The following is a 27,237-nucleotide window of genomic DNA, read 5'->3' on the forward strand; positions in this document are numbered from 1 at the left end:
AATTAAATTGTTTACCTTTCATGAACTTCGGATGATTTCACTCACGAGACTCCCAGGTAGATAGCCAAAGTTCATTTTTTCCCAAAATATTATTTTTGTAGGCGAAACAGCTCCGTTTGTTCTTCACGTTTGGCTGAGAAATCGCACGGAAATTGCGGTCACCAGAACGCCGAAAAATATTCCAAATTAGCTCCATAATATCGACAGAAACATGGCAAACGTGGTTTAGAATCCATCCTCAAGGTGTTTTTCTAATATCTTTTCGATAATATACTCACAGACAATATCTTTACAGTTTTGGAAACGTTAGTGTTTTCTATCGAAAGCTGTCAATTATATGCATATTCTAGCATCTTTTCCTGACAAAATATCCCGTTTAAAACGGGAACGTTCTTTTTCCAAAAATGAAAATACTGCCCCCTAGCACCAAGAGGTTTTAATCAGTTATTTTGTGATGTGAATATATACTACATGATACTAATGTATGTGGATACCTACATGTCAAACATCTCATTCCAAAATGATGGGCCAAATATGGATTTGGTCCCCCCTTTGCTGCTATAACAATCTCCAGTCTTATGGGAAGGCTGTCCACTCAATGTTGGAACATTGCTGAGGGGACTTACTTCCATTCAGTCACAACAGCATTAGTGAGGTCGGGCACTGATGTTGGGCGATTAGGCCGGGCTCGCAGTCGGCATTACAATTCATCCCGAAGGTGATTGATGGGGTTGAGGTCAGGGCTCTGTGCAGGACAAGTTCTTCCACATCTATCTTGACAAACCATTTCTGCATGGACCTCGCTTTGTGCACAGGGGCATTGTCATGCTGAAACAGGAACGGGCATTCCCCAAACTGTTGCCACAAAGGTGGAAGCATAGAACTGTCTAGAATGTCAAGTATGCCGTGGTGTTAAGATCTCCCTTCACTGAAACTAAGGGGCCTAGCCCGAACCATTAAAAACAGCCTCAGACCATTATTCCTCCTCCACCAAACGTTACAGTTGGCACTATGCATTGGAGCAGGTAGTGTTCTCCTGGCATCTGCCAAACCCAGATGTGTCTATTGGACTGCCAGATGGTGAAGTGTGATTCATCACTCCAAAAGAGTTTGTATACTCATACCTTGCTAATTTAAAATAAAGACCATAAAATATATTCTGTGTGTATATATATTTTTTTTTGAGGAGTTACAATAATTCACCAACAATAAACATTTATCCCTTTGATATTTCTGAAGAAACCTTTGCTCCCCAAAAAATCTTTGAGTTATAATTGTGATGAGTCATATCTGTGGAATAGCATTTTTTTTTTGAGTGTTCAAAGTTTCCACGGGCACAGTGGTCTCCATCATTGGGAAATGGAAAAAATATGGAACAACCCAGACTCTGTCTAGAGCTGGCTGTCTGAACAAACTGAGCAACCAGGCAAGATGGACCTTGGATCAGGGAGGGGACCAAGAACCCAATGACCAGTCTGACAGAAGTACAGAGATTATTGGCTGAGATGAGATAAACTGCCAGACGGACAACAGTCTCTACACTGCTTCACGGATCTGGGCTTTATGGGAGAGTGGCCTCTCGGAAGCCTCTGCTGACAAACAGGCTAATGACAGAATGGCTGGAGTTTGCCAAAAAGGCATGTGAAAGACTCTGAGATCATAGGGAACAATATTATGTTGTCTGATGAGACAAAAATTTGGCCTGAATGCAAAGCACTATGTCTGGAGAAAACCAGGCACAGCTCATCACCCATCTAACACCATCCTTACCGTGGTGCATGGTGGTGGCAGTTTCATGCTATGGGGATGCTCTTTGCTGGGAGACTGTTAAGGATAGAGGGAACAATGAATGGAGTCAAATAAATGCAACTCCTTGATGAGAACCTGCTTTGACCTTAGACTCGGGTGAAGATTTATGTTCCAACAGGACAATGACCTCAAGCATATAGCCAAAGCCCAAACTGGGCTACATTCCAAACACGTAAAAGCCACACCCTCTCCCCTCAGCTCTCAAATTAAGTGGACATTTCTGATGACGTATCATGATGTTTGACAAGTTGACACTTGCAGGGCAAGGGAAGAATGAATACATTTTAAATTGACTGCTCTTGCCCGGAAATGTGTCACTAATCCCACGGTTGTGTTTTCAGTCATCATGGAACTGTTGTGTGTGCCTTACATCCTACTATATCAAGTAAATTGAAAATGACAATGTATAAGTGTGATGTCAGGGAAAGCTATGTGCACAAGCTAATGTTTCCAAAAGCTAACCAAACAAAAACATAATCACTTTTATGATACGTTTTTGAGACGTCATGTGTATTAGTAGCACAATTTCTAACTTATCTACATTCGTTTTTACTTACACTTGTATAACTTGCTTTCTTCTCAATATTAATGTTGGTTTTAATTTTTGGAGTTTTCTTAGCGGTTGTACAATCATCGTGAATAGAATTATGGGGTATTTCAGGCTCTGGAGTGAACATAATTGTACCCTCGCAAACTCAATCAAAAATGGGGGCTGAGAGGCTTACATTGCCAACTTCCCTTGCTTGGCTAATAATTTGGACCAACGACAAAGATGGCCGCGGGGATTCCCCCTAGGGCATATGGTTAGGGTAAGAGGAGGAGGGTGTGTTTTTTTATAAGTTTGAAACGCAGCCCTGGAATGTCTTGAGAACAAGAATGTGAGTCGCCCAGCAAAAGCACAGATTTGAATCCTTTTTAAAATCTGTGGAAAGACTTGAACATTGCTGTTCACCACCGCTCCCGATTTAACGTTAAGGTAGATCGGGAGTGGTGGTTCACAGCAATCTTCAAGTCTTTCCACAAAAGAAAAAATCTGAAAGGAGTAATTGGAGAAAATCCCCAAATCCAGATGTGCAAAGCTCATATAGACATACATAAAATGACTCAAAGCTGTAATCAGCGCCAAAGGTGCTTCTAAAAGTATTGACAAAGGCGTGTAAATAATTATGTAAATGAGATATTTCTGTTTTTTATTTTCCAAAAATGTGCAAACATGTTTCACTTTGTCATTATAGGGTATTGTGTGTAGACGGGTGAGAGAGAAAAAATCTATTTAATCCATTTTGAATGCAGGCTGTAACACAACAAAATGTGGAATTAAGTCAAGTGGTATGAATACATTCTGAACGCACTGTATTTATTTATTTAACCTTTATTTCTATATGCATAGTCACTTTAACCATATCTACATGTACAATCAGCCTGACCTCAATCAGCCTGACTAACCTGACTAATCTGTACGTAGCCTCGCTACTTTTATAGCCTCGCTACTGTATATAGGCTGTCTTTTTACTGTTGTTTTATTTCTTTACTTACCCATTGTTCACCTAACACCTTTTTTGCACTATTGGTTAGAGCCTGTAAGTAAGCATTTCACTGTAAGGTCTGTTGTATTCAGCGCACGTGACAAATAAACTTTAATTTGATTTGATTTAACCAGGTGAGTCTTAAGAACAAATTGTTATTTATACTAAATTAAAATATAAATGCAACATGCAACAATTTCAAAGGTTTTACTGGGTTACAGTTCATATAAGGAAATCAGTCAATTGAAATAAATACATTAGGCCCTAATCTATGGATTTCACGTGACTGAATACAGATATGCATCTGTTGGTCACAGATACATAAAAAAAAGGTAGGGACGTGGATCAGAAAACACGTCAGTATCTGGTGTGACCAACATTTCCCTCATGCAGTGTGACACATCTCCTTTGCATAGAATTGATCAGGCTATTGATTGTGGCCTGTGGAATGTTGTCCCAGTCTTCTTCAACGGCTATGGGAAGTTGCTGGATATTGCCATCAGCAAACTGCTCGCCCACACGACCCAATACACGTGGTCTGCGGTTGTGAGGCCAGTTGGACATACTGCCAAATTCCCTAAAACAACATTGGAGGCAGTTTATGGTAGACAAATTTATATTCAGTTCTCTGGCAACATCTCTGGTAGAATTCCTGCAGTCAGAATGCCAATTGCACTCTCCCTCAAAACTTGAGACATCTTTGGCATTGTGTTCTGTGACAAAACTGCACATTTTAGAATGGCCTTTTATTGTTCCCAGCACAAGGTGCACCTTTGTAATTATCATGCTGTTTAATTAGCTTCTTGATGTGCCACACTTGTCAGGTGGATGGATTTTCTTGGCAAAGGAGAAATACTCACTAGTAGGGATGTAAACAAATGTGTGTATTGAAAATGTCTGGGATCTTTTATTTCAGTTCATGAAACATGAAACCAACACTGTTTCATTTATATTTTGTTCAGTATACAAAGATGGCCTGGAAGATATACACAAATGAAAAACAGTAGTAACAAACACTGGAAGCTGTCCTTGGCAGCATATACAAAATATTATTAATCATAATAGTAGTATTGTCAATGGCAATTTGTACTCCACTTGTACCAAACATGTTGATCAATCATCCAGTTCGTTTTTAATCCAACATAAATCAGATGTACTTCAGACCACCATCACAGATTAGGTATATTGATTTGTTGTTTTATTATTCCCTCATGCTAAGAGTTGTTTGTCCTTAGAGGTCTAATGACTTGATTGATTCACCACAGTCAAGTAAAATAGCTTAAGTCAAGCTAACAGACACTGAGGAAGTGTGTGATGATGTTCAAATACTACATAGTACTTGACGTCATACCAAACCTGTGCTCTGTACCAAACCACAGTATAGGATTCCATTTGGAACAGACTGCATTCCTGTTCAGCCTCCACCCAGCAGTGTTGACATGTACTGAAGCACCTTTTCTCCTCTATGTATACATTTAAGGGTCATTGGTGACGTATACATTTATTTTAATGTGAAACACATACATTGAGTATTCTATACAGACAGTATATGTTACAAGCAACAGAGACTAACAATAATGCCATCCTAAATTACAAAGTACAATGAGGGTCAACGGTAAAACCATCTCTTTGTCCAGCATGAGACATTACATCCAAACTTTTTAAAAATTAATTAATCTTTCTTTTGGGCACAACACACACATACAGCTTTCAATGAGCACACGTGTCCCTACCCCTACATTGCGTTCAGAGTCTTAAAGGTAAGGGGTAAACCAATGTCACCAAGAAGTAGTCTGATCTGGGTAAATCTATCAGTGAACCCGTGACCTCTGAACTCTGACTCACTTGGACTGGTTCAGGTTCTGGTTCAGAGATTTTTGTCCCAGCCGGAGAACTCCTCATCAGCCAGAGCCTGGTCGAAGGGGAAGCGATCAAAGTTGATGTAGCACGGACCCTGGAGGAAAAGAGGGGGAGGGGAGCTCATATCATTGGCTGCCTGGGAATGACAGTCACACTGGATATGACAGTTAATAAAATAGGGGAGGATAATCAAACATATTTTTTTTGCTTTGGGGAAGGTTGTGTGTTTTTTTTATTGGGCACAGGGGAGTGTGTGTCTTTTCCCTGGTTTACATTAGCTCTTTTGTGGATTTCTTATATACTTTCTTCCATCCTAGCCAAATTTCCTCATCTGCTTGCATGCACCTCCCATATATTAATGTGCACTATGCTTTTCCACACGCTAACTTTTACTATACCATAATATTGTCAACCAGTCTAACTGTCTATCCTGCCCTCTATCCACCATTTGCAGTGTCACACCCTGATCTGTTTCAACTGTCTTTGTGCTTGTCTCCAACCCCTCCAAGTGTCACCTATCTTCCCCATTATCCCCAGTGTATTTATACCTGTGCTCTCTGTCTGTTGCCAGTTTGTTCGTCAAGCGTACCAGCAGTTTTCCCCTTGCTCCTGTCTTTTTCTAGTTTTCACGGTTTTGACCATTATGCCTGCCCTTACCCTGAGCCTGCCTGCCATTCTGTACCTTTTGGACTCTGATCTGAATTACTGATCTATTCCTGCCCTTGACCTGTCGTTTTGCCAGCCCCCTGTTCTATTAATAAACTTGTGTTACTTCGACACTGTCTGCATCTGCGTCTTCTCCTGAAACGTGATACATAGTGACAATAGTGGTAGGTGGATCATTTGTCCAGATCTGCAGTAGGCTAACTAGCAATCATACCACGCATAAAAGCATTCAAAGCTGCATCAATTATCATTATGAATCCACAAGAACAAATAGGAATATCTGATATGCACCTGAGAGGCCAGGTGCATCAATATATGCATAAAAGAACAGTGAAGACATGATACATGCAGCTCAAAAAGCTCCCCTATTGATCTTGTACAATTATCCTGCCTAGACTAGCCTTCCACACCAAAATGCTATGAAAAATTGCATTATGGTTTTCAAATGAGTACAAAATTCTACTCTTGGTTGCAGTGAAAATGCCCTAGCACCATGGCCTGATGACTCCTGGCTGTCCCCATCCCCTGTCTAACTGGTCCATCTCGTCGTGCTGCTGATCCAGTTTCTGCACTTCTGCCATTGGCTATAAAACCCTGACCTGTTTCTCTCTAGGTTTCTTCCTAGGTTGCTGCCTTTCTAGGAAATGTTTTCTAGCCACTGTTCTCCTACATCTGCATTGCAGAATGTGTGTATATGCATTTTTTAGGACAAATAAAATCTATCAATCCAAACTGTGTAACGGCCATTTGATGAATGGAAAGAGACATCTGTTACAAAATAACAAAAAGTTGAATGATGATAAAAATGATAAAGTATTCCTACCCATTTATAAATCCTTCGAAGGACACCTTTAAATTTACCTGCTGTGGCTAGACTGACCTTGCGTATGAGTCTGATTGTAGGAGCCTCCACCTGGCCCACACGCAGCTTGTGCCAGTTCATACTGCTGAACCACCTAGAGTGGAACACAGGAAATGGGGAGCGGGTGAGAGTCCTCAGAGAGAGAGACCAAATAATGGGTCATACACACTGGACGGTTGGGTCATCATTGTTACCTGTGGTGGCGTACATCTTTAATCCCATTCTTGGTGTTTCCCAGCCTCTGACCCGGTCGAGGCCTATGGGCCATAACACAACATCAATAACCAATCAAAACACTTACACTTAACTGAGACATAGTTAGAACAGCACCTAACACCCCAGAACATAGGGTGGCCCATCTCTCACCTGCACAGTTTACTGATGAGGGACTTGGCCCCCTCGCCCATGTAAGGTGGGAACTTGAGCACCCCGTCCAAAATTTTAGGGTAAATCTTCGCGGGCTCAGAACTGGAGAATGGTGGGCTGAAAGGTAAAACAGTCTGAGGGTAAAACAGTATTTTAGATAATACTTTACAAAAATGAAGAATTGTTAACTGAAATATCTAGCTGCTTTAAATCTTTCTGTGCGGATGTGTACAGTACCTCCCCACCAGCAGCTCATAGACTAGGATGCCCAGGGACCAGAAGTCAGCAGCAAAGTCATGTCCCTGGTTCTGGATGATTTCTGGGGCCATGTATTCCGGAGTACCACAGAATGAGTAGGTCTTATTACCGTGCACTAACTCCTTAGCAAAGCCAAAGTCCACCTAGGTGTAAAAACACACACATTCAAACCCCCACACATATCCAAACAGAGTTATGAATGCATTAACTATTTGGCGTCGCAAGTACATAGTCTCTTGTGATATACATTAACGTTCACAGCTGGACAGTTCACATCCAAGCAAGATTTACTTGAGATTAGAAGGCACGTACACAGAAACATGTGACAAGAGATAAAAAGTACACAAGATTGAAGCAGTGAAAGAGGGAAAGCGTAATTTAGCGCCTACCAGTTTAACGTAGCCCTTGGCATCCAGCATCAGATTCTCAGGCTTGAGGTCTCTGTACATGATGCCCTTTTTATGGAGGTAGGCGTAGGCCTCCACTACACAGGCAGCACAGAATACAGCAATGGGCTCATCAAATCGTCCACTGTAAAAAACAGAGACAATGCAGACAATACAATTTTCATCTTAATTAAATGTCTTGAAGAATCTACAACCTCAGTTGTGTTTATCTGAATGAGAAGACTTAGGGGGATTTCACTCCAAAATGGTTTGGTTGTTTTTTTCCAAACTCTGGTGCATTTACCCCCTTAGTTCGGCACTTGGGAGTGCACTAAACAGTGCATCATGGTTCATTCAAAAACGGTGGTCTTGGTCAGATTTAATTCGTACCGTGGTGTGGTTCGGACCAAACACAGGAAAAGAACCAGAGTCACACAGTATTATTGGTTGTTGAACTCCTAGCATCTTATGAAATCCACACAGCATCATAACTTCAGATCTCTGAAACATTCTGTGAGTAGCAACCATTTATGAGTGTATCCGATGCTCCCGCAATTTGTTGGAACACCAAAGCGAAAGTAATATGAAGATTGGGACACACAAGTGACGCTTCATTATAATCACAAATGGAGAAATGTGAGAATGTTTGTCAAATAGCAAATTACTTGCATGGACATGTGGTTTTGTTTAGACATTTTTGTTCATTTGACATTTGGCAATGTGAATCCAATGGAATCAAATGAAAAAAAATACAATGTAACAAAATAGTCAAACTCTGATTCTATAGCTCAAAACTATGTGTGAAAACGCCCTTAGTCAGCCATGTTTCCTCACACTTCTTTGAGCTTGGTCCAGATCTCCCCTCCTACACAGAACTCCATAATCATGTAGATGTAGCGAGTGTCTTTGAAGGCAGAATGGAGCCTGAACATCAAGAGAGAGAAAACAGGGTTAAAGTTGGTACAGTATCCTCAGTCCTCCTGGAACTTTGAGGGCTACAGCAGTGTCTGCTGATTTTTCTTTATATTTCATGGTACTTTAAGTGACCAATGAAAGCCATCGATTGACAAGGGAAGAAAGAGGATTTAAGTGTGAGCTTAAATAATGATGCTTGGATGTTAATTAAAGGTTAGAGGTCAGCGGTCACCTAGCACCCCACAATCACCTGACAATGAAGTCACTCTTGATGGCTTTGAGGATCCTCTTCTCAAACAGGACGTGCTCCTCCTGTCGCTTGGCAACAATGTGTTTCTTACTGACCCGCTTCATGGCAAAGTACTTTCCATGATGCAGAGTGGTCACCTGCGGAAAACAACAATAACAACAACAAACAACAGTTAAACTTTTGATCTAAAAAGAGCCATTTAACATTGAATTTAGCTTTCTAGCACGTTAAAGGGAACAGTAAGCTTTCATCAGTTGATAATACGAAGATTGTGTGATCTGTTTTATTAGACTTCATTGAGATAACAAAGGTTTATTGTCCAAATACTTATATTCCACCATAATTTGCAAATAAATTCATAAAAAATCCTAAAATGTGATTTTCTGGATTTTTTTTCCTCATTTTGTCTGTCATAGTTGAAGTGTACATATGATAAAAATTACAGGCCTCTCTCATCTTTTTAAGTGGGAGAACTTGCACAATTGGTGGCTGACTAAATACTTTTTTGCACAACTGTAATTGTCAGATTAGGATAGAAAACACTCTAAAGTTTCCAAAACTCTCAAAATATTGTCTGTGAGTATAACAGAACTGATATTGCAGGCAAAAACCTGAGGAAAATCCAACTAGGAAGTATTATTTTGAAAGCTCCCTAGTCCATTGCATGCCTTCCCTCCATTTAAAGGGATATCAACCAGATTCATTTTCCTATGGCTTACACATGGTGTGAAAAGTTTTTAGACATATTTTCAGGCTTTTATTTTGAAAAATGAGCGAGAAAGATCACATTGCGTCATTGGATGTGTTTTGCATGCTCAACAGCTTGGAGCAGACATTTTCTCTCTCTCTCCTATTGAAGAAGCCACAGTCCAGTTGAAATATTATCAATTATTTATTGTTAAAACAACCTGAGGATTGATTATAAAAAACATTTGACATGTTTCTACGAACTTTACGGGATACAATTTGGAATTTCCGTCTGCCCGGTCGTGATCACTCAAGCCTGTTGATTTCTGAACATAACGCGCCAACCAAATTGAGGTTTTTGGATATAAAAATAATCTTTATCAAACAAAAGGAACATTTATTGTGTAACTGGGAGTCTCGTGAGTGCAAACATCCGAAGATCATCAAAAGTAAGCGATTCATTTTATTGCTTTTCTGACTTTTGTGACCAATCTACTTGGCTGCTAGCTGTTTGTAATGTTTTGTCTGCTGAGAGAGATGTCCTTACATAAACACTCGGTAGACTTTCGCCTAAAAGTTTTTTTGAAATCTGACACGCCAGGTGGATTAACAACAAGCTAAGCTGTGTTTCGCTATATTGCACTTGTGATTTCATGAAAATGTAATATTTTTAGTAATTTAATTTGAATTTGGCGCTCTGCAATTCAGCGGATGTTGACGAAAATGATCCCGCTAACGGGATGGGTGCATCAAGAAGTTAATTCTCTATTTGGTTAGGTCAGGGTGTGACTAGGGTGAGCAATCTATGTTTTCTATTTCTTTGTTGGCCGGGTATGGTTCTGATTGGGGATCATACTTAGGCAGCCTTTTTCTACCTGTAGTTTGTGGGATCCTGTTTTTGGTACTGTGCTGTTTATCCCACTAGGCGTTAAGTTTCGTTTTGGTGTTTTTTTCAGTGTTCATTTAATAATTTAAAATGTACGCCTACCTCCCTGCACCTTGGTCCGATACTTCCATTGACGAACGTAACAATATCCAAAATTTTTCTTCCTCATGATGCCATCTATCTTGTGAAGTGCACCAGTCCCTCCTGCAGCAAAGCACCCCCAACAACATGATGCTGCCACCCCCGTTCTTCACTGTTGGGATGGAGTTTTACGGCTTGCAAGCCTCCCCCTTTTTCCTCCAAACATAACAATGGTCATTATGGCCAAACAGTTCTTTCAAACTTCCAACTTCAACTGTATGTCATCAACCCAGGATATGGCATATCCCCTTGGCCCATATCCCCTACGACCGGAACACAGCAGGAGGGTTAACATGAAGGTTCAGTCGGTATTAGAATGAGTAACTAGCAATAACCTGGTGCTACAGTCCCTTCCGAAAGTATACATATCCCTCAAAACATATTTTTTTCATTCTCAAAGGAGAGGTACAGGGGGACATGTTTGGTGGTTACAGTGATCCAAAACTAGGAAAGTTGCGACAAACAAATGGCTGCTACAAAGTCACAATGGGAGCTCTTTCTAGAGCACCCAGTTAAATTGTGCTTAAGAATGTATTTTAAATTTCTTAAAAATTAAGATGTTATTATTGGAGAAATCTGAGTTTACTATATTTACGGTCATCCTAAATTAAGATATTATATACATTTTCTATATCTAATTAATTTATATTTTGCTACTTTCCATGATGTGGACAGTATGTGCTACTACATTGCAAAAGCTGACCCCATTGAATTGGGGGGAATTACACATCCGTTTTAACTGAGATTGAGAATGTGAAAAGTTTATAGTAAACATGATGACAAGATCAATTGCTTAAAACAGATCAATACCTTCGATTTTGTACTGTTAATTTTGTCATAAGCGCTGGGGTCGCTGGACTTAGAACGCTATACATTTCTTTCTCAAATGGCATGAATAATTAGTTGCGGTCTCTCTATAAAAGTTGCTGGCCACACACGAATACACAGATTTGACCGTCAAACTATCACTTAAACAGTAGCCAACCGTTGTCATTGTTGACATGCTATGGTGGATCGTGATTCATTGAAGTTAACAGAAAAAGTGGTTGTTCCCTTTTCTGTATTGGAGGCCTCCCAAAATCAACATCCGCGATTCCAATATATTGTCACACCCTGACCATAGTTTGCTTTGTATGTTTCTATGTTTTGGTTGGTCAGGGTGTGATCTGAGTGGGCATTCTATGTTGGAGGTCTTGTTTGTCTATTTCTATGTCTGGCCTGATATGGTTCTCAATCAGAGGCAGGTGTTAGTCATTGTCTCTGATTGGGAACCATATTTAGGTAGCCTGGGTTTCACTGTGTGTTTGTGGGTGATTGTTCCTGTCTTTGTGTTTTGCACTAGATAGGGCTGTTTTTTTTCACATTTCATTGTTTTGTAGTTTATTCATGTATAGTTTTCCTTTATTAAAAACATGAATAACCACCACGCCGCATTTTGGTCCGCTTCTACTTCACCAAAAGAAAACCGTTACATATATAGTATATTTAATTTTTATTTAATCATGTGTGTTGACTGAGAATACATTCTACTTTAAAAAAAAAATTATTTCACCTTTTTTAACCAGGTAAGCCAGTTGGGAACAAGTTCTCATTTACAACTGCGACCAGGCCAAGATAAAGCAAAGCAGTGCGACAAAAACAACAAAACAGAGTTACACATGGGATAAACAAATGCACAGTCAATAACACAATAGAATAATCTATATACGGTGTGTGCAAATGTAGTAAGATTAGGGAGGTAAGGCAATAAATAGGCCATAGTGGGGAAATAATTACAATTTAGCATTAACAAACCTCCAGACGAGCTTCAATGCCATACAACACTTCTTCCGTGGCCTCCAACTGCTCTTAAATGCTAGTAAAACTAAATGCATGCACTGCAACCGATCGCTGCCCGCACCCGCCAGCCCGACTAGGATCACTACTCTGGACGGTTCTGACTTAGAATATGTGGACAACTACAAATATCTAGGTGTCTGGTTAGACTGTAAACGCTCCCTCTAGACTCACATTAAGCATCTCCAATCCAAAATTAAATCTAGAATCAGATTCCTATATCACAACAAAGCCTCCTTCACTCATGCTGCTAAACATACCCTGTTAAAACGGACTATCCTACCAATCCTTGACTTTGGCGATGTCATTTACAAAATAGCCTCCAACACTCTACTCAGCAAATTAGATGTAGTCTATCACAGTGCCATCCGTTTTGTCACCAAGCCCCATATACTACCCACCACTGCGACCTTTATGCTCTCGTTGACTCGTTCCAGGTCATCTATAAGTCTTTGTGTCACGACTTCGGCTGAGGTCGGCTCCTCTCCTTGTTCGGGCGGCGTTCGGCGGTCAACGTCACCGGCTTTCTAGTCATCACCGATCCATGTTTCCTTTTGTTTTGTCTTGATTACGCACACCTGATTTCTATTCCCTTATTATGTTCCTTATTTAACCTCTCGTCTACCTTTTCTGTTTTGTCCATGATTGTTTTGTGTTACCGTGTGTTAGAGGGTTTTCTCATGCCGTGATGTTTCCTTGTTGGAGATATTCCGTTTTTTCACTGATCACCATAGCAACACCCAGCCGTAGCGTGCGCTCCAACAGGTATATTTCACTGGTCATCCCCAAAGCTGACTCCTGCTTTGGCTGCCTTTCCTTCCAGTTTTCTGCTGCCAATGACTGGAACGAATTGCAAAAATTACTGAAGCTGGAGTCTTATATCTCCCTCACTAACTTTAAGCATCATTTGTCAGAGCAGCTTACTGATCACTGCACCTGTACAGAGCCCATCAGTAAATTGCCCACCCAACTACCACATCCCCATATTGTTATTTATTTTTGCTCTTTTGCACCCCAGTATCTCTACCTGCACATCTATCACTCCAGTGTTAACACAGTGTCCAAAGAAGGGCCGGAAGTGTACAGAATGGTTTCAGAGAATCACCAGCCGCAAGAGCGACATCATTGATATATACAGAGAAAAGAGTTGGCCCGAGAATTGAACCCTGTGGCACCCCCATTGACTCACTGAACCCTATCTGAGAAGCAGTTGGTGAACCAGGTGAGGCAGTTATTTGAGAAACCAAGGGTGTTGAGTCTACGATAAGAATGCGGCGATTGACAGAGTTGAAAGCCTTGGCCAGGTCGATGAAGACGGCTGCACAGTACTGTCTTTTATTGTCCATTGTTATATCGTTTAGGACCTTGAGCGTGGCTGAGGTACACCCATGACCAACTCAGAAACCACAGCGGAAAAGGTACATTGGGATTCGAAATGGTCTGTGATCTGTTTGTTAACTTAGTGCTCAAAAGGCAGGGCAGGTGGATATAGTTCTATAACAGTTTGGGTCTAGTGTGTCTCCCTCTTTGAAGAAGGGGATGGCCGTGGCAGCTTTCCAATCTTTAGGGATCTCAGATGACACGAAAGAGAGGTTGAACAGGCTAGTAATAGGGGTTGCAACAATTGTGGCAGATAAGTTCCCAAGCTATATTTGTACCAATACAAAATGGTCCAAGGCAAAGTTTTTTTTTTTAAAAGGACACTACTTTCAATATATATATTCTTAAAATCTTGCAAAATATAATCCTTAATTTGATGAGACATAAAAACACAGAAAGAGATGGTCCAGATTGTCTAGCCCAGCTGATTTGTGGGGGTCCAGATTTCGCAACTCTTTCAGAACATCAGCTATCTGGATTTGGGTGAAGGAGAAGCGGTGCTGCGGGGGGTGCAGAGCTGTTGGCCGGGATAAGGGTAGCCAGGTGGAAAGCATGGCCAGTCATAGAAAAATTCTTGTTGAAATGATCGTCTATCGTGGATTTATCGGTGGTGACAGTGTTTCCTAGCCTCAGTGCAGTCGGCAGCTGTGAGGAGGTACTCTTATTCCCCATGGACTTTACAGTGTCCCAAAACATTTGGAATTTGTGCCACAGGACGCAAATTTCTGTTTGAAAAACCTAGCCTCTGCTTTTCTAACTTACTGTGTCTATTGGTACCTAACTTCCCTGAAAGGTTGCATATCGCAGGGGCTATTTGTTGCTAATGCAATAGGCCACAGGATGTTTTGTGCTGGTCAAGAGCAGTCAAGTCTGAAGTGAACCAAGGGCTATATCTGTTCTTAGTTCTACATTTTTTGAATGTGGCATGCTTATTTGAGATGGTGAGGAAAGCACTTTTAAAGACTAACCAGGCATCCACTACTGACGGAATGAGGTCAGTATCCTTCCAGGATACAGTGGCCAGGTAGATTATAAAGTTCTGCTCGCTGAAGTGTTTTAGGGAGCGTTTGACAGTGATGAGGGTTAGTCGTTTGACAGCGGACCCATTACGGACGCAGTCAATGAGGCAGTGATCACTGAGATCCTGGTTGAAGACAGCAGAGGTGTATTTAGAGGGCAGGTTGGTCAGGATGATATCTATGAGCGTGCCCGTGTTTCCGGATTTGGGGTTGTACCTGGTAGATTCCTTGATAATTTGTGTGAGATTGAGGGCATCTAGCTTAGATTGTAGGATGGTCGGGGTGTTAAGCATATCCCAGTTTAGGTCACCTAACAGTACGAACTCTGAAGATAGATGGGGGGCAATTAATTCACAATTTTATGCAACGACCTAAGGAAAGTTTAAAAAAAAAACATAGGCCTAGTTACATACAAAATACAAGGAAGCAAAAAATACAACACAATAAAAAAAAAACATAAGATCAGTCATATAATCATAAAAATCAAACACATTCTTCCAAACACACAACTACTCATTCAAGTGTTTTCTTTAGTTTGACTATGTTCTACATTGTAGAATAATAGTGAAGACATCCAAACTATGAAATAACACATATGGAATAATGTAGTAACCAAAAAAGTGTTAAACAAATCAAAATAATGTTTATATGTGTGGTTCCCACCGTGACGCATGGAGGGGGAGGTGTGGGTGTTTTTCTGGTGACACTGTCAGTGATTTATTTATAATTCAAGGCACACTTAACCAGCATGGCTACCACAGCATTCTTCAGTGATACGCCATCCCGTCTGATTTGAGCCTATCATTTGTTGTTCAAGGGCTATTTAACCAAGGAGAGTGATGGAGTGCTGCATCAGATGACCTGGCCTCCACGACCACCCGACCTCAACTAGGGCTGTGGCGGTCACAAAATTTTGTCAGCCAGTGATTGTCAAGCAAATAACTGTCGGTTTCACAATTATTGATCGGAATTAACATAAACACATTTAGCATCTCCTGGTTTCCCTACATATCCTACAAGCAATTTTAAAAGTCATGTAAATCCATGTAATATACAGTGCCTTGCAAAAGTATTCATCCCCTTGGTCTATTTACTATTTTGTTGCATTACAACATGTAATTTAAATTGATTTTTATTTGCATTTCATGTAATAGACATACACAAAATATTCCAAAATTGTGAATTTAAATGAAAAAAATAACTTGTTTCAAAAAAATTCAAAACTGAGAAGTGGTCTGTGCATATGTATTCACCCCCTTTGCTATGAAGCCCTTAAATAAGATCTGGTGCAACTAATTACCTTCAGAAGTCACATAATTAGTTAAATAAAGTCCAACTATGTACAATCTAAGTGTCACATGATCTCAGTATATATATACACATACACCTGTTCTGAAAGGCCCCAGAGTCTGCAACACCACTAAGCAAGGGGCACCACCAAGCAAGTGGCACCATGAAGACCAAGGAGCTCTCCAAACAGGTCGGGACAAAGTTGTTGAGAAGAACAGATCAGGGTTGGGTTATAAACAAAATATCAGAAACATTGAACATCCCACAGAGCACCATTAAATCCCATTATTAAAAATTGGAAAGAATATGGCACCACAACAAACCTGCCAAGAGAGGGCCGCCCACCAAAACTCACAGACCAGGCAAGGAGGGCATTAATCTGAGGCAACAAAGAGACCAAAGATAACCCTGAAGGAGCTGCAAAACTCCACAGCGGAGATTGGAGTATCTGTCCATGGGACCACTTTAAGCCATACACTCCACAGAACTGGGCTTTATGGAAGAGTGGCCATAAAAAAATTCTTAAAGAAATAAAATAAGCAAACATGTTTGGTGTTCACCAAAAGGCATATGGGAGACTCCCCAAATTAATGGAAGAAGGTACTCTGGTCAGATGAGACTAAAATTGAGCTTTTTGACCATCAAGGAAAACGCCATGTATGGTGCAAACCCAACACCTCGCGTCACCCCGAGAATTCCATCCCCAAAACATCCCCACAGCATCATGCTGCCATCACTATGCTTCACTGTGAGAATGTTTTTCCATCGGCAGGGACTTGGGCACTGATCAGAATTGAAGGAATGATCAAAGAGTCGCAATCCAAATCAGAGTCAGGCAGGTACAGGACAGCAGGCAGGATCAGGGTCAGGACAGGCAGAAAGGTCAGAACTGGGAAGTCTAGTTAAAACAAATACTAGAGAGGAGGGAGAGGGGTGGGCCTGGAAACAGGAGACAAAGGGCTGTGAGACAGATGTTTAACCTCTCTGGGGTAGGGGGCAGTATTTTGACGTTTGGGGAAAAAGGGTTCCCAAAGTAAACTGCCTGTTACTCAGGCCTAGAAGCTGGGATATTCATATAATTGGTAGATATGGATAGAAAACATTATAATGTTTCTACAACTGTCCAAATTACGTCTGTGAGTATGACAGAACTGATATGGCAGTGTCACACCTGCCTGGTTGAAATATGTTTTTCATGTGTTTGTATGAACACACAGCGGGGCGCTGTCCTCAGATAATTGCATGGTGTGCTTTCGCCGTAAAGTATTTTTGAAATCTGACACAGCGGCTGGATTAACAAGAAGTTAAGCTTTATTTTGATGTATTACACTTGTGATTTTCTGAAAGTTAAATATTTATAATACTGTAGTTTGAATTTTGTGCACTGCAATTTCACCGGACGCTACCGTCCCACCTGCAAATAACAAGTTAATCCTAGACACATGAAAAGTGGGATGTATACAGACGGTGTGGGGCAACAGAAGACGAACAGCAGAGGGGCTAAGGATTTTTGAGATGGGGAAAGGACCGATGAAACGGGGGGAAGTTTAAAGGACTCCACCCGGAGGGGCAGGTCCCGAGTGGAAAGCCATACACTCTGCTCGTGCCAATAGTGGGGAGCAGGGATCCGGTGGCGATCAGCCTGTGGCTGATACCTGAATGTGGCCCGGGCTCTCTTCCAGGTACGGCGACAGCCGTGGACGAACATCTCGGCAGAGGGTATGCTAACTTCTTCTTGCTCAGGGAAGAGCAGGGGATCATTCGAAGAGCAAGAGACCATTGGCCGAGCCGGGAAGTGTGTTACGGGCGTCCGGCTGCACAATATGGACCAGGCTCTCTATACCACAGACGAGTGCAGCCGCTAGACAGGAGGTAAGGAGGATGATCTCGGAGTCAGACGGAGTAGTAGCGGGCCTAAACAAATGTGGAAGTGCGTCAGGTTTCATATTCTTGGACCCCGGGTGGTAGAAGTGAAATTGAAACGGGTAAATAACAGGGCCCAACGAGCCTGCCTAGGGTTGAGTAGAATGGCGGTGCGGAGATATTCCAGGTTGTTATGGTCAGTCCACAGTAAGAATGGGTGTTCCGCCCCCTCCAACCAGTGCCTCCACTCCTCCAACGTCACCTTGACAGCGAGCAGTTCTCTATTCCCCACATCATAGTTCCTTTCAGCAGGTGTAAGACTATTGGAGAGAAAAGTGCTGGGGTGCAGCTTTTGATCCTGGGTAGAACACTGGCACAGGACAGCCCCCACTTCAACATCCCAGGCTTCGACCTCCACCACAAACTGACGGGAGGGGTCTGGATGAATTAAGATGGGGGCTGTAGTGAATCGATGTTTGAGGTCAGAGAACGCCTGGTCAGCTGCTTGAGACCACATGAATGGAGACTTGGGAGAAGTGAGTGCTGAGAGGGGGAAAGCTAGGGTGCTGTAACCCCAGATGAAGTAGCAGTAGAAGTGAGCAAATCCACGGAAACGTTTCAGTTGCATTCTGGATGTGGGTTGAGTCCAATCGACCACAGCTCTCACCTTGTCTGGATCCATCTGTATATGTCCTACAGTGATGACGTATCCTAGGAAGGAGTTGATGAAGCGATGGAATTCACACTTCTCCGCTTTAATGAACAGCTGCACTCCAGGAGTCGCTGAAGGTTCTGTCGGACGTGCTCTTGAGCTTAATGGGAAAAGACAAGGATATCGTCGAGGTAGACAAACAAAAAACGGTTCAGCATGTCCCGAAGCATATCGTTGACCAGGGCCTGGGACATAGCGGGAGTGTTGGTCAGTCCCGAAAGGCATAACCAAGTACTCATAGTGCCCGCCAGCCGTGTTAAAGGCTGTCTTCCAGCCACCAACGTGCGATCATCCACCGCGTAGTCTGCCATACTATGTGTGAGTCTTGATGTAGTTGGAGCAGTGTACGAGCAGCCTCTCTCCTGGACAATGGAGAATCTAACACTTTTCGTACCTCCACCACAAACTACTCCAGACTGAGGCAAACAGTGGACTGTTGCTCCCAAACCGCCGTAGCCCAGGCGAGTGCCATCCCGGACATCAACGTTACGAGGTACGCTATTTTTGAGCGGTTCGAGGGGAACGAAAAAGGCTGCAGCTTGAAGATGAGGGACACTGGAAGAGAAAAGCCTGGCAGGATCCAGTATCTTCAGCTTAGCAATCCAGACGTCGTAAGTGAGGTTCTCGGGACACCGAGGTAGGCTTGGAAGAAGCGCTGCTGGTGGCAGGGTTGCTGAGAGTCAGGGGGATTACGGTTGTGGCTTGCTGCCTAGTAAGGAATCCTCGGAATTGCTCCAGGAATGTATTGCATGCATGGTCATGTCATTCTGCCCTCCATAAGGCTTTGCAGTAACTAATCATGTCTTCCAATGGTGGCTCCTTGGGAGGAGACAGCATTGCGGAGCTGGTCCGAGTCTGCTGGGTCAGTCATGGCCAGTTCGTACTATCACAGCTCAGGCTAAGACCCAGCTGCAGACACAGGAGGCGGATAGGACGAGTCTCAGAGTTTATTATAGTACAAGGGACAGGCAAAAGGTAAGTCAAGGCAGGCAAAGAGTCATAATCCAAATCAGATTCAGGCAGGTACAGGATGGCAGGCAGGAACAGGGTCAGGATAGGCTGAAAGGTCAGACCTGGGAAGACTAGGAAAAACTAAAACTAGAGAACAGGAAACACAGGAACACGCTGGTTTGACTTGATGGGACAAGATGAACTGGCAACAGACAAACAGAAAATGCAGGTATAAATACACAGGGGACAATGAGGGGAGATTGGAGACACCTGGTGGGGGATAGAGACAAGTACGAATACAAGTGAAACAGATCAAGGGTGTGACAAATACTTTGTCCTGCATCAGACTAATGATGATTTGAAAAAAGTTGCTTGAAAAGGCATGAGCTCCGCTTTGTTTTTTTGCGCAGGCTTTACACACTCCAATAGTCTCTAGATAGCAATAGATAATGCCTCAAATTTCACAGCGGCATACCCTTTGTGGCAGTAATGCACCCTAAAAAGATCCATGCCTTTTACAGCCCGGAGTGCTGCGTGGTGCCCTTCTCCCTGAGTGTGCGTTGCAATATGAAGCGTCTCTCACTCACACGGCTATCTATCACGGGTCTTTCTCACAGGCTACAAGTTAAGACAGACACATCGGGGATGCACCTGCATGCGTCCTTATCCATTTCCGAGGTGCATATTGAAGATACTGGAAGAAACTTTCACATTTACTTTCACATTTACTTTGTCAGCCAACAAGAAGAGTATGCCTAACGAACAGAAAAAGCACTATCCTATGTCAATCTACAATCCCCCATAGTGCAAAAGTCTACCTATACTATTCAGTGCGAGAAATCAAATTTAAACATTTATCTTCTCCATACTTGAAACTCACACGCTACGAATATATGCCAGTTAGGCTCTACACCCCTTGCAAAGCGGATTAATGTGCTTAATTTTAAGCTATTTGTACACTTTTGTTGTGATAAAAACCTTATTAAAACATATAGGCCTATGGGCTAGGCTACATGAGGTGTGTGACTATGATTGAAAAGGCATTGTTTCTTATGCTGGGCATCATTCACAAGTGATAATATATAATTCACAAGTGATAGGCTAATATTGTCACCCATCAGACTATTCTTGACTTAATCTTGTCTTTACATGTACTCAATATAGTAGGCCTAGCCTATCGAAAGCTGATGGGATCCTCCTATTGTTATTAGCGGACATCACTCTGCATAGCCTATAGAAATGTTGCGCAACATGGGCTCTCATGGAGTGTTTGATTGGATTTTCGAATACATTTGCATTGATGTCAGAGTGATTAGAGGGACAATAGAGTACTGAATACCAGGCAGTTAGTAGGTTTGGTACGCTACTAATGACCGGCAGCAGAATCACAGCTGGAGAAGCCTAATTACCGTGACTAAACTGTCATGTGGAATTTGACTGCCTTCATGACTCGTGACCGTCGGTGTGGCGGTAATATGGTCACCGCAACAGCCCTAACGTCAACCCAATTGAGATGGTTTGCGATGATTTGGACCGCAGAGTGAAGAAAAAGCAGCCAACAAGTGCTCAGTATATGTGGGAACTCCTTCAAGACTTTTGGAAAAGCATTCCTCATGAAGCTGGTTCAGGGAATGCCAAGAGTGTGCAAAGCTGTCATCAAGGCAAAGGGTGGCTACTTTGAAGAATCTGTTTAAAGAATTTGTTTAACATGTTTAACATGTTTTTTGTTACTACATTATTCCATATGTGCTATTTCATAGTTTTGATGTCTTCACTATTATGCTACAATGTAGAAAATAGTAAAAATAAAGAAAAACCCTGGAATGAGTAGGTGTGTCCAAACTTTTGACTGGTACTGTAAGTATTCACAACTCTGAGTGAGTACATGTTAGAATCACATTTGGCAGCAACAGCAGCTGTGAGTCTTTCTGGGTCAGTCTCTAAGAGATTTGCACACCTGTATTGTAAAATCTTTGCCCATTATTATTTTCAAAATTATTCAAGCTCTCTCAAATTGGTTGCTGATCATTGCTAGACAACTATTTCCAAATCTTGCCATACATTTCAAGCAGATTTAAGTCAGAACTGTAACTGAGCAATTCCAGTATGGATTTAGCCTTGTGTTTTAGGTTATTGTCTTGCTGAAAGTTTAATTAATCTCCCAGTGTCTGGTGGAAAGCAGACTGCACCAGGTTTTCTTCTAGGATTTTGCCTGTGTTTAGCTCCAAGCCTGCAGTGTTTGTCATGTTACCAGTCACCTTGCCCTGATTAAAAGCAGTGGTTCGCGCTTTCAGTTTCATGCGAATGCTGCCATCAATCCACGGTTTCTGGTTAGGGAATGTTTTAATGATTTAATAATTTTGCACGCCCAATTTTTCAGTTTTTGATTTGTTAAAATTTTTTGAAATATCCAATAAATGTCGTTCCACTTCATGATTGTGTCCCACTTGTTGTTGATTCTTCACAAAAAAATACAGTTTTATATCTTTATGTTTGAAGCCTAAAATGTGGCAAAAGGTTGCAAAGTTCAAGGGGGCCGAATACTTTCGCAAGGCACTGTAGCAAGGACTCCTGTATCTTTGAATTGACTGGGTGTATTGATGTCACGCCTACTCCCACTCCCCTTCTCCAGCGCATGTCATTGCCAACCTACTAACCACCAGCCCTGGCAACCATTACTACGCACACCTGCTCCCCATCATTACACACACCTGGACTTCATCCTCACTTTGATTTACCTCTCCTTTATTTAGCCCTCAGTAGCCTCAGTCTTCAGGCAGTATTGGTTTGTTTTGATTCACGGTCTGTACGCTTGTCATGTTTTGTTTATCTGCATTTATCATTAGTGAACTCACCTTCTGCACCTGCTTCCTGACGTATATGGAAAAATTCATACACGATTCAAGTGTAATTAACTTAGTTAGGCTTGCCATAAGAAAGAGGATGAATACTTATTGACTCAAGACATTTCAGCTTTTCATTTTTTATTACTTAGTAAAAATTCAGAAAACATCATTCCACTTGGACATTATGGGATATTGTGTGTAGGCCAGTGACAAAAATCGCAATTTTATCAATTTTAAGTTCAGGCTATAAAATGTTGAAAAAAAGGTGTGAAAACTTTCTGAATGCGCTTTGAATATCTCCAAACCTAAAAGCATAATATTTGGGAGAAATAACCCTACATCTCATCTGGATCTATTATTGAATAATGTGGCTATTGAGCAAGTTGAAGAAACTAAACTGCTGGGTGTCACCCTAGATAGCAAGCTGTCATGGTCAAAACATATAAACTCAATGTCACTAAAATGGGAAGATGTCTGTCCGTGATCAGGCGTTGCTCGGATTTCTTGATATCTCAGTCAACCAGACAGGTCCTACAGTCCAGTAAAGGGGGCTTTACTATTCTTAGGTAGTGGGTTTTGTGATGAACAAGCCATATGATTCCATGAATGATGGAACTGAGGTTGCCTTTTTGACCAAAATGTTATTTATGGTGCTCCAAAGCTTTTTACTATCATTCTTTACATCATTTATCTTTGCTTTAATATTATAGTTTCTTCTTCTTTTTATTCACATGATTGCTCAATTTGCAGTACGTTTGCTAATCGGTTGTGCTGCCAGATATATTTGACATACCTTTTGCCTCATCCCCCTCAACCATACAATTTCCCCCCCCCTCATCAATCCATGTGGATTTACCCGTTTTTACAGTCATTTTCTTAATGGGTGCAGACCACCAAATATTCTTTACATCATCAACATAAGAATCACCTACAAAACGTATTGTACTGTATGACCACTTATACATGTGTTGAAAATACCGAACTGTCTGTTCAAGGAGTTGGCACAGCTCGGACACTCATCGATATCACACAAGACATGCAACCAGAGGTCTATTCACAGTCTCCAGGTCCAGAATAGAGGCTGGGAAACACACATTATTAAATAGAGCCATGACTAAATGTAACTCTGCCACCCCAGGTAACTCATGCTAGCAATAAAACCAGATAGAAGAACACCTTACCGCACGACAGGGACTGTGAAGAGACACAGACATTTGTATGCATGTTGTATTGTATTATGTATCGACTATCTTAAGATGAATTGACTAGATGTGGGTCGCTCTGGATGGGAGTGTCTGATGAATGGCTACATTGAAATGTAAATGTAGTGCTATGTATATATTATGTATTTAATGTTGTGTTGTTTCCTGTTTGGACCCCAGGAAGAGTAGCCACTGCATCGGTAGCAGCAAATTGGGGATCCTAATAAATATTAAACACTTAATCAGTTGGTTTCAGCCTCTAACTTGCCAAACACAACTACAACACCAAACTCACACACATACCAGTTCAACGCGACCAAACCCTCCCACTCCGAGAGTGACAGGTTCTCCCTGGTAACGCCCCTCCTGGTACAGTACGGGGATCAGGTCCTTCAGTCTCAGATAGGAACTAGGACTGGTCTTCTCTGGAGCATCTGGCTCCTCCAAAACCTTAGAGCTGATGCTGGGACACAGACAACAGTTACACAGCTTGACTAGACTAAAGTGGTGAACATAGAACTAGGAGGAGAAGGGCACTGCTAAAAGGGGCAAGTGTGTCTTTGTACTCACTCATCATGGAGCTCCAGGTGTTCAATGGGGATCGTCTCCTCAAACACCCTGGAAGTGTAACGTAACAGACCATTAGTCATTCAATCAATCGATAAACCAATCGATTAAGAAATTTAATGTTACTTGTTCAGACTCACTCCTTATCGATGGAGAAGCAGGTCACAGGGCCAACAGCAGTACATGTTGCAGTCCTCAGGATTTCACTGCGGGTTACATACAGATCCACACTTATGAGCAGCCACATTAACTAATAGCTACTGCACACCGGGGTCATTTTAATGAACAACATGAAGTCTATTTATAGCCTTAGCTACTAATGTATCCATGGTTACCGTATCAGGGCCAATTCCCCGAAATGCTCCCCTTTGCCCATCTTGCGAATCTGTTTCTCCTGCCCATTCAACTTCTTAGTCACCTTGACCTGAGGGCAGACACACACACATGCCCACATGCACGTACACACATCCGCACACACACATAGGCAGGCATTATTAGCACGCACACATACACACACACACATTTTTGTCCTTAGTAAACACATGGATTGGTAAGCACAGGTAGGAGTATTGTAGACTCCAATCCTCCACTAGTGTAGTAAGTCGTTGTTCACTATGATCATCAAACAAAGGGTGTACAATTTCAGTGGAGTCTTACTTGCAAACATAAGCACACAGTTAAAGTTAAACAGCTTCTCACGCTGAAAATGTGTAATCACCCATTTAATATAGTTGATGTACTTGCATGTGACCAAACGCTTAATTGTAGCTGTTCCCATCAGATAACATGATACGGAACAAGTTAGCTCTATGCTAACCTCACCAGGTGGCAGTGATTACATCCTGGCACAACTTCTGCTTCAGCCCATCAAAGATCTTAGATTTTCAAGAAATAGGTCAACCTTAGCCACCAGAGAGATATTTTAAATTTACAAACTCAAGGTTTACTTGTTCTGTAACAAAATGTGACGTGAAATATTGCACTGGTGAATCCTTGACTATACAAATAGCTACTACTAACATTAGGCAACATTTAAAAATGTTTGCATATATGACAAAATCCACATGTTTGTGTATCTGTTTCAAACACCCCCGTGTGCTCTTTTAGAAAAAATATAAATGAGGTCCTTACAAGAAAGTCTGTTGTACATTGTTTGAAAAAACAAAGAGCCTTCTGGATTTTACAAACAACAGTTATGTAGGCTATAGCTGTCATTATCACTTCTAGGTGCCACATACTGCTAAAGCGATTGACTTATAATTGATAGTGTTTTTTAATCTCAGGTTCGAGCCCAGTTCGCATACATTTTTTTGTTGTTGAGGAAAACATTTAAGTGGATAATTATAATACATTTGTATTAATACATTTGTATTATGTAAGCCATAACACATACATTTTTCCAGCAGCAGACTACGATCGATAATGTCTGTGAGTCAACCATCAGTCATTAGTGCTGTGTTTGTTTAATGTCCTTCCCTATAAGCATCCTGAAAGTCTGTTGTACATTTTTTTACTGTAAAATAGCATTGTATCTGGTCAGACACAATTTTTTCAAAAACTTTACTTAGGATTGTTAACAGGCTGATTGGTCGGCTATTTGAGCCAGTAAAGGGGGCTTTACTATTCCTAGGGAGAGGTAGCGGAATGGCTTTTTCTTCCCTACAGGCCTGTGTACACACTTTCTAGTAGGCTTAAATTTGAAGATGTGGCAATACCATCCTCTATTATCCTCTGTAAATTTCCATCTAAGTTGTCAGACCGTTGTGGCTTGTCATTGTTGATAGGCAACAACAAACAAAAAATTCAATGTTAGCGTTTCATAATTTGGTCAGATATACTTTGATGTGTAGTGTCAGCGTTTTATGCTTGCAAAAAAATGCACCTCTTCCACACTCACTTTACGGAATTCAAACTACAATTCTTGTTTTTCATAGTTTAGTCAGATAAACACTACCGTTCAAAAGTTTGGGGTCACTTAGAAATATCCTTGTTTTTGAAAGAAAAGCACATTTTTTGTTTATTAAAATAACATCAAATTGATCAAAAATACAGTGTAGACATTATTAATGTTGTAAATTGTAGCTGGAAACGGCTGATTTTTCATGGAATATCTATAATGCCTTTGCAAAAGTATTCATCCCCTTGGAGTTTTTCCTATTTTATTGCATTACAACCTGTAATTTGAATGGATTTTTATTTGGATTTCATGTAATTGACAAAATAGTCCAATTTGGTGAAGTGAAATGGAAAAAAAAACATGTTTAAAAAAATTCTAAAACAAAAATATACACACACCTGTTCTGAAAGGGCCCAGAGTCTGCAACACCACAAAGCAAGCGGCACCATCAATCAAGCGGCACCATGAAGACCAAGGAGCTCTCCAAACAGGTCAGGAACAAAGTTGTGGAGATCAGGTTTGGGTTATTAAAAAAATCTGAAACTTTGAACATCCGCAGAGCACCATTAAATCCATTATTAAAAAATGGAAAGAATATGGCACCACAACAAACCTGCCAAGAGAGGGCCACCCACCAAAACTCACAGACCAGGCAAGGAGGGCATTAATCTGAGAGGCAACAAAGAGACCAAAGGTCTGAAGGAGCTGCAAAGCTCCACAGCAGAGATCGGAGTATCTGTCCATAGGACCACTTTAAGCCGTACACTCCACAGAGCTGGACTTTACGGAAGTGGCCATAAAAAAAGCCATTGCTTAAAGAAATAAATAAGCAAACCCGTTTGGCGTTCGCCAAAAGGCATGTGGGAGACTCTCCAAACATATGGAAGAAAGTACTCTGGTCAGATGAGACTAAAATTGAACTTTTTGGCCAACTAGGAAAACACTATCTGGCGCAAACCCAACACCTCGCCTCACCCCGATAACACCACCACAGCATGATGCTGCCACCACCATGCTTCACTGTGGGGATGTTTTTCATCGGCAGGGACTGGGAAACTGGTC

The 27,237-nt window shown here is 41.5% G+C and overlaps 1 protein-coding gene across 3 annotated transcripts in view; it reads right to left on the reverse strand.

Annotated features, from left to right (window-relative positions):
- Positions 1–4,824: 4,824 nt before the first annotated feature.
- Positions 4,825–27,237, reverse strand: part of LOC112232971 (cGMP-dependent protein kinase 1-like) — a 35,655-nt gene continuing 13,242 nt past the window's right edge. For all 3 annotated transcript variants that reach the window (XM_024400312.2, XM_024400314.2, XM_024400313.2), the window contains exons 10-21: positions 24,614–24,702; positions 24,419–24,484; positions 24,282–24,329; positions 24,015–24,174; positions 8,899–9,035; positions 8,568–8,657; positions 7,737–7,878; positions 7,327–7,490; positions 7,090–7,206; positions 6,918–6,980; positions 6,742–6,817; positions 4,825–5,289 (exon numbers count right to left, since the gene is read on the reverse strand). In XM_024400312.2, the coding sequence (XP_024256080.1) occupies positions 5,203–5,289; positions 6,742–6,817; positions 6,918–6,980; positions 7,090–7,206; positions 7,327–7,490; positions 7,737–7,878; positions 8,568–8,657; positions 8,899–9,035; positions 24,015–24,174; positions 24,282–24,329; positions 24,419–24,484; positions 24,614–24,702 (1,239 nt within the window). In that variant the 3' untranslated portion in view covers positions 4,825–5,202. The remainder of the gene's footprint in view (positions 5,290–6,741; positions 6,818–6,917; positions 6,981–7,089; positions 7,207–7,326; positions 7,491–7,736; positions 7,879–8,567; positions 8,658–8,898; positions 9,036–24,014; positions 24,175–24,281; positions 24,330–24,418; positions 24,485–24,613; positions 24,703–27,237) is intronic.

This window comes from Oncorhynchus tshawytscha, linkage group LG05 (genome assembly GCF_018296145.1).
Source record: "Oncorhynchus tshawytscha isolate Ot180627B linkage group LG05, Otsh_v2.0, whole genome shotgun sequence".
NCBI lineage: Eukaryota > Metazoa > Chordata > Actinopteri > Salmoniformes > Salmonidae > Oncorhynchus > Oncorhynchus tshawytscha.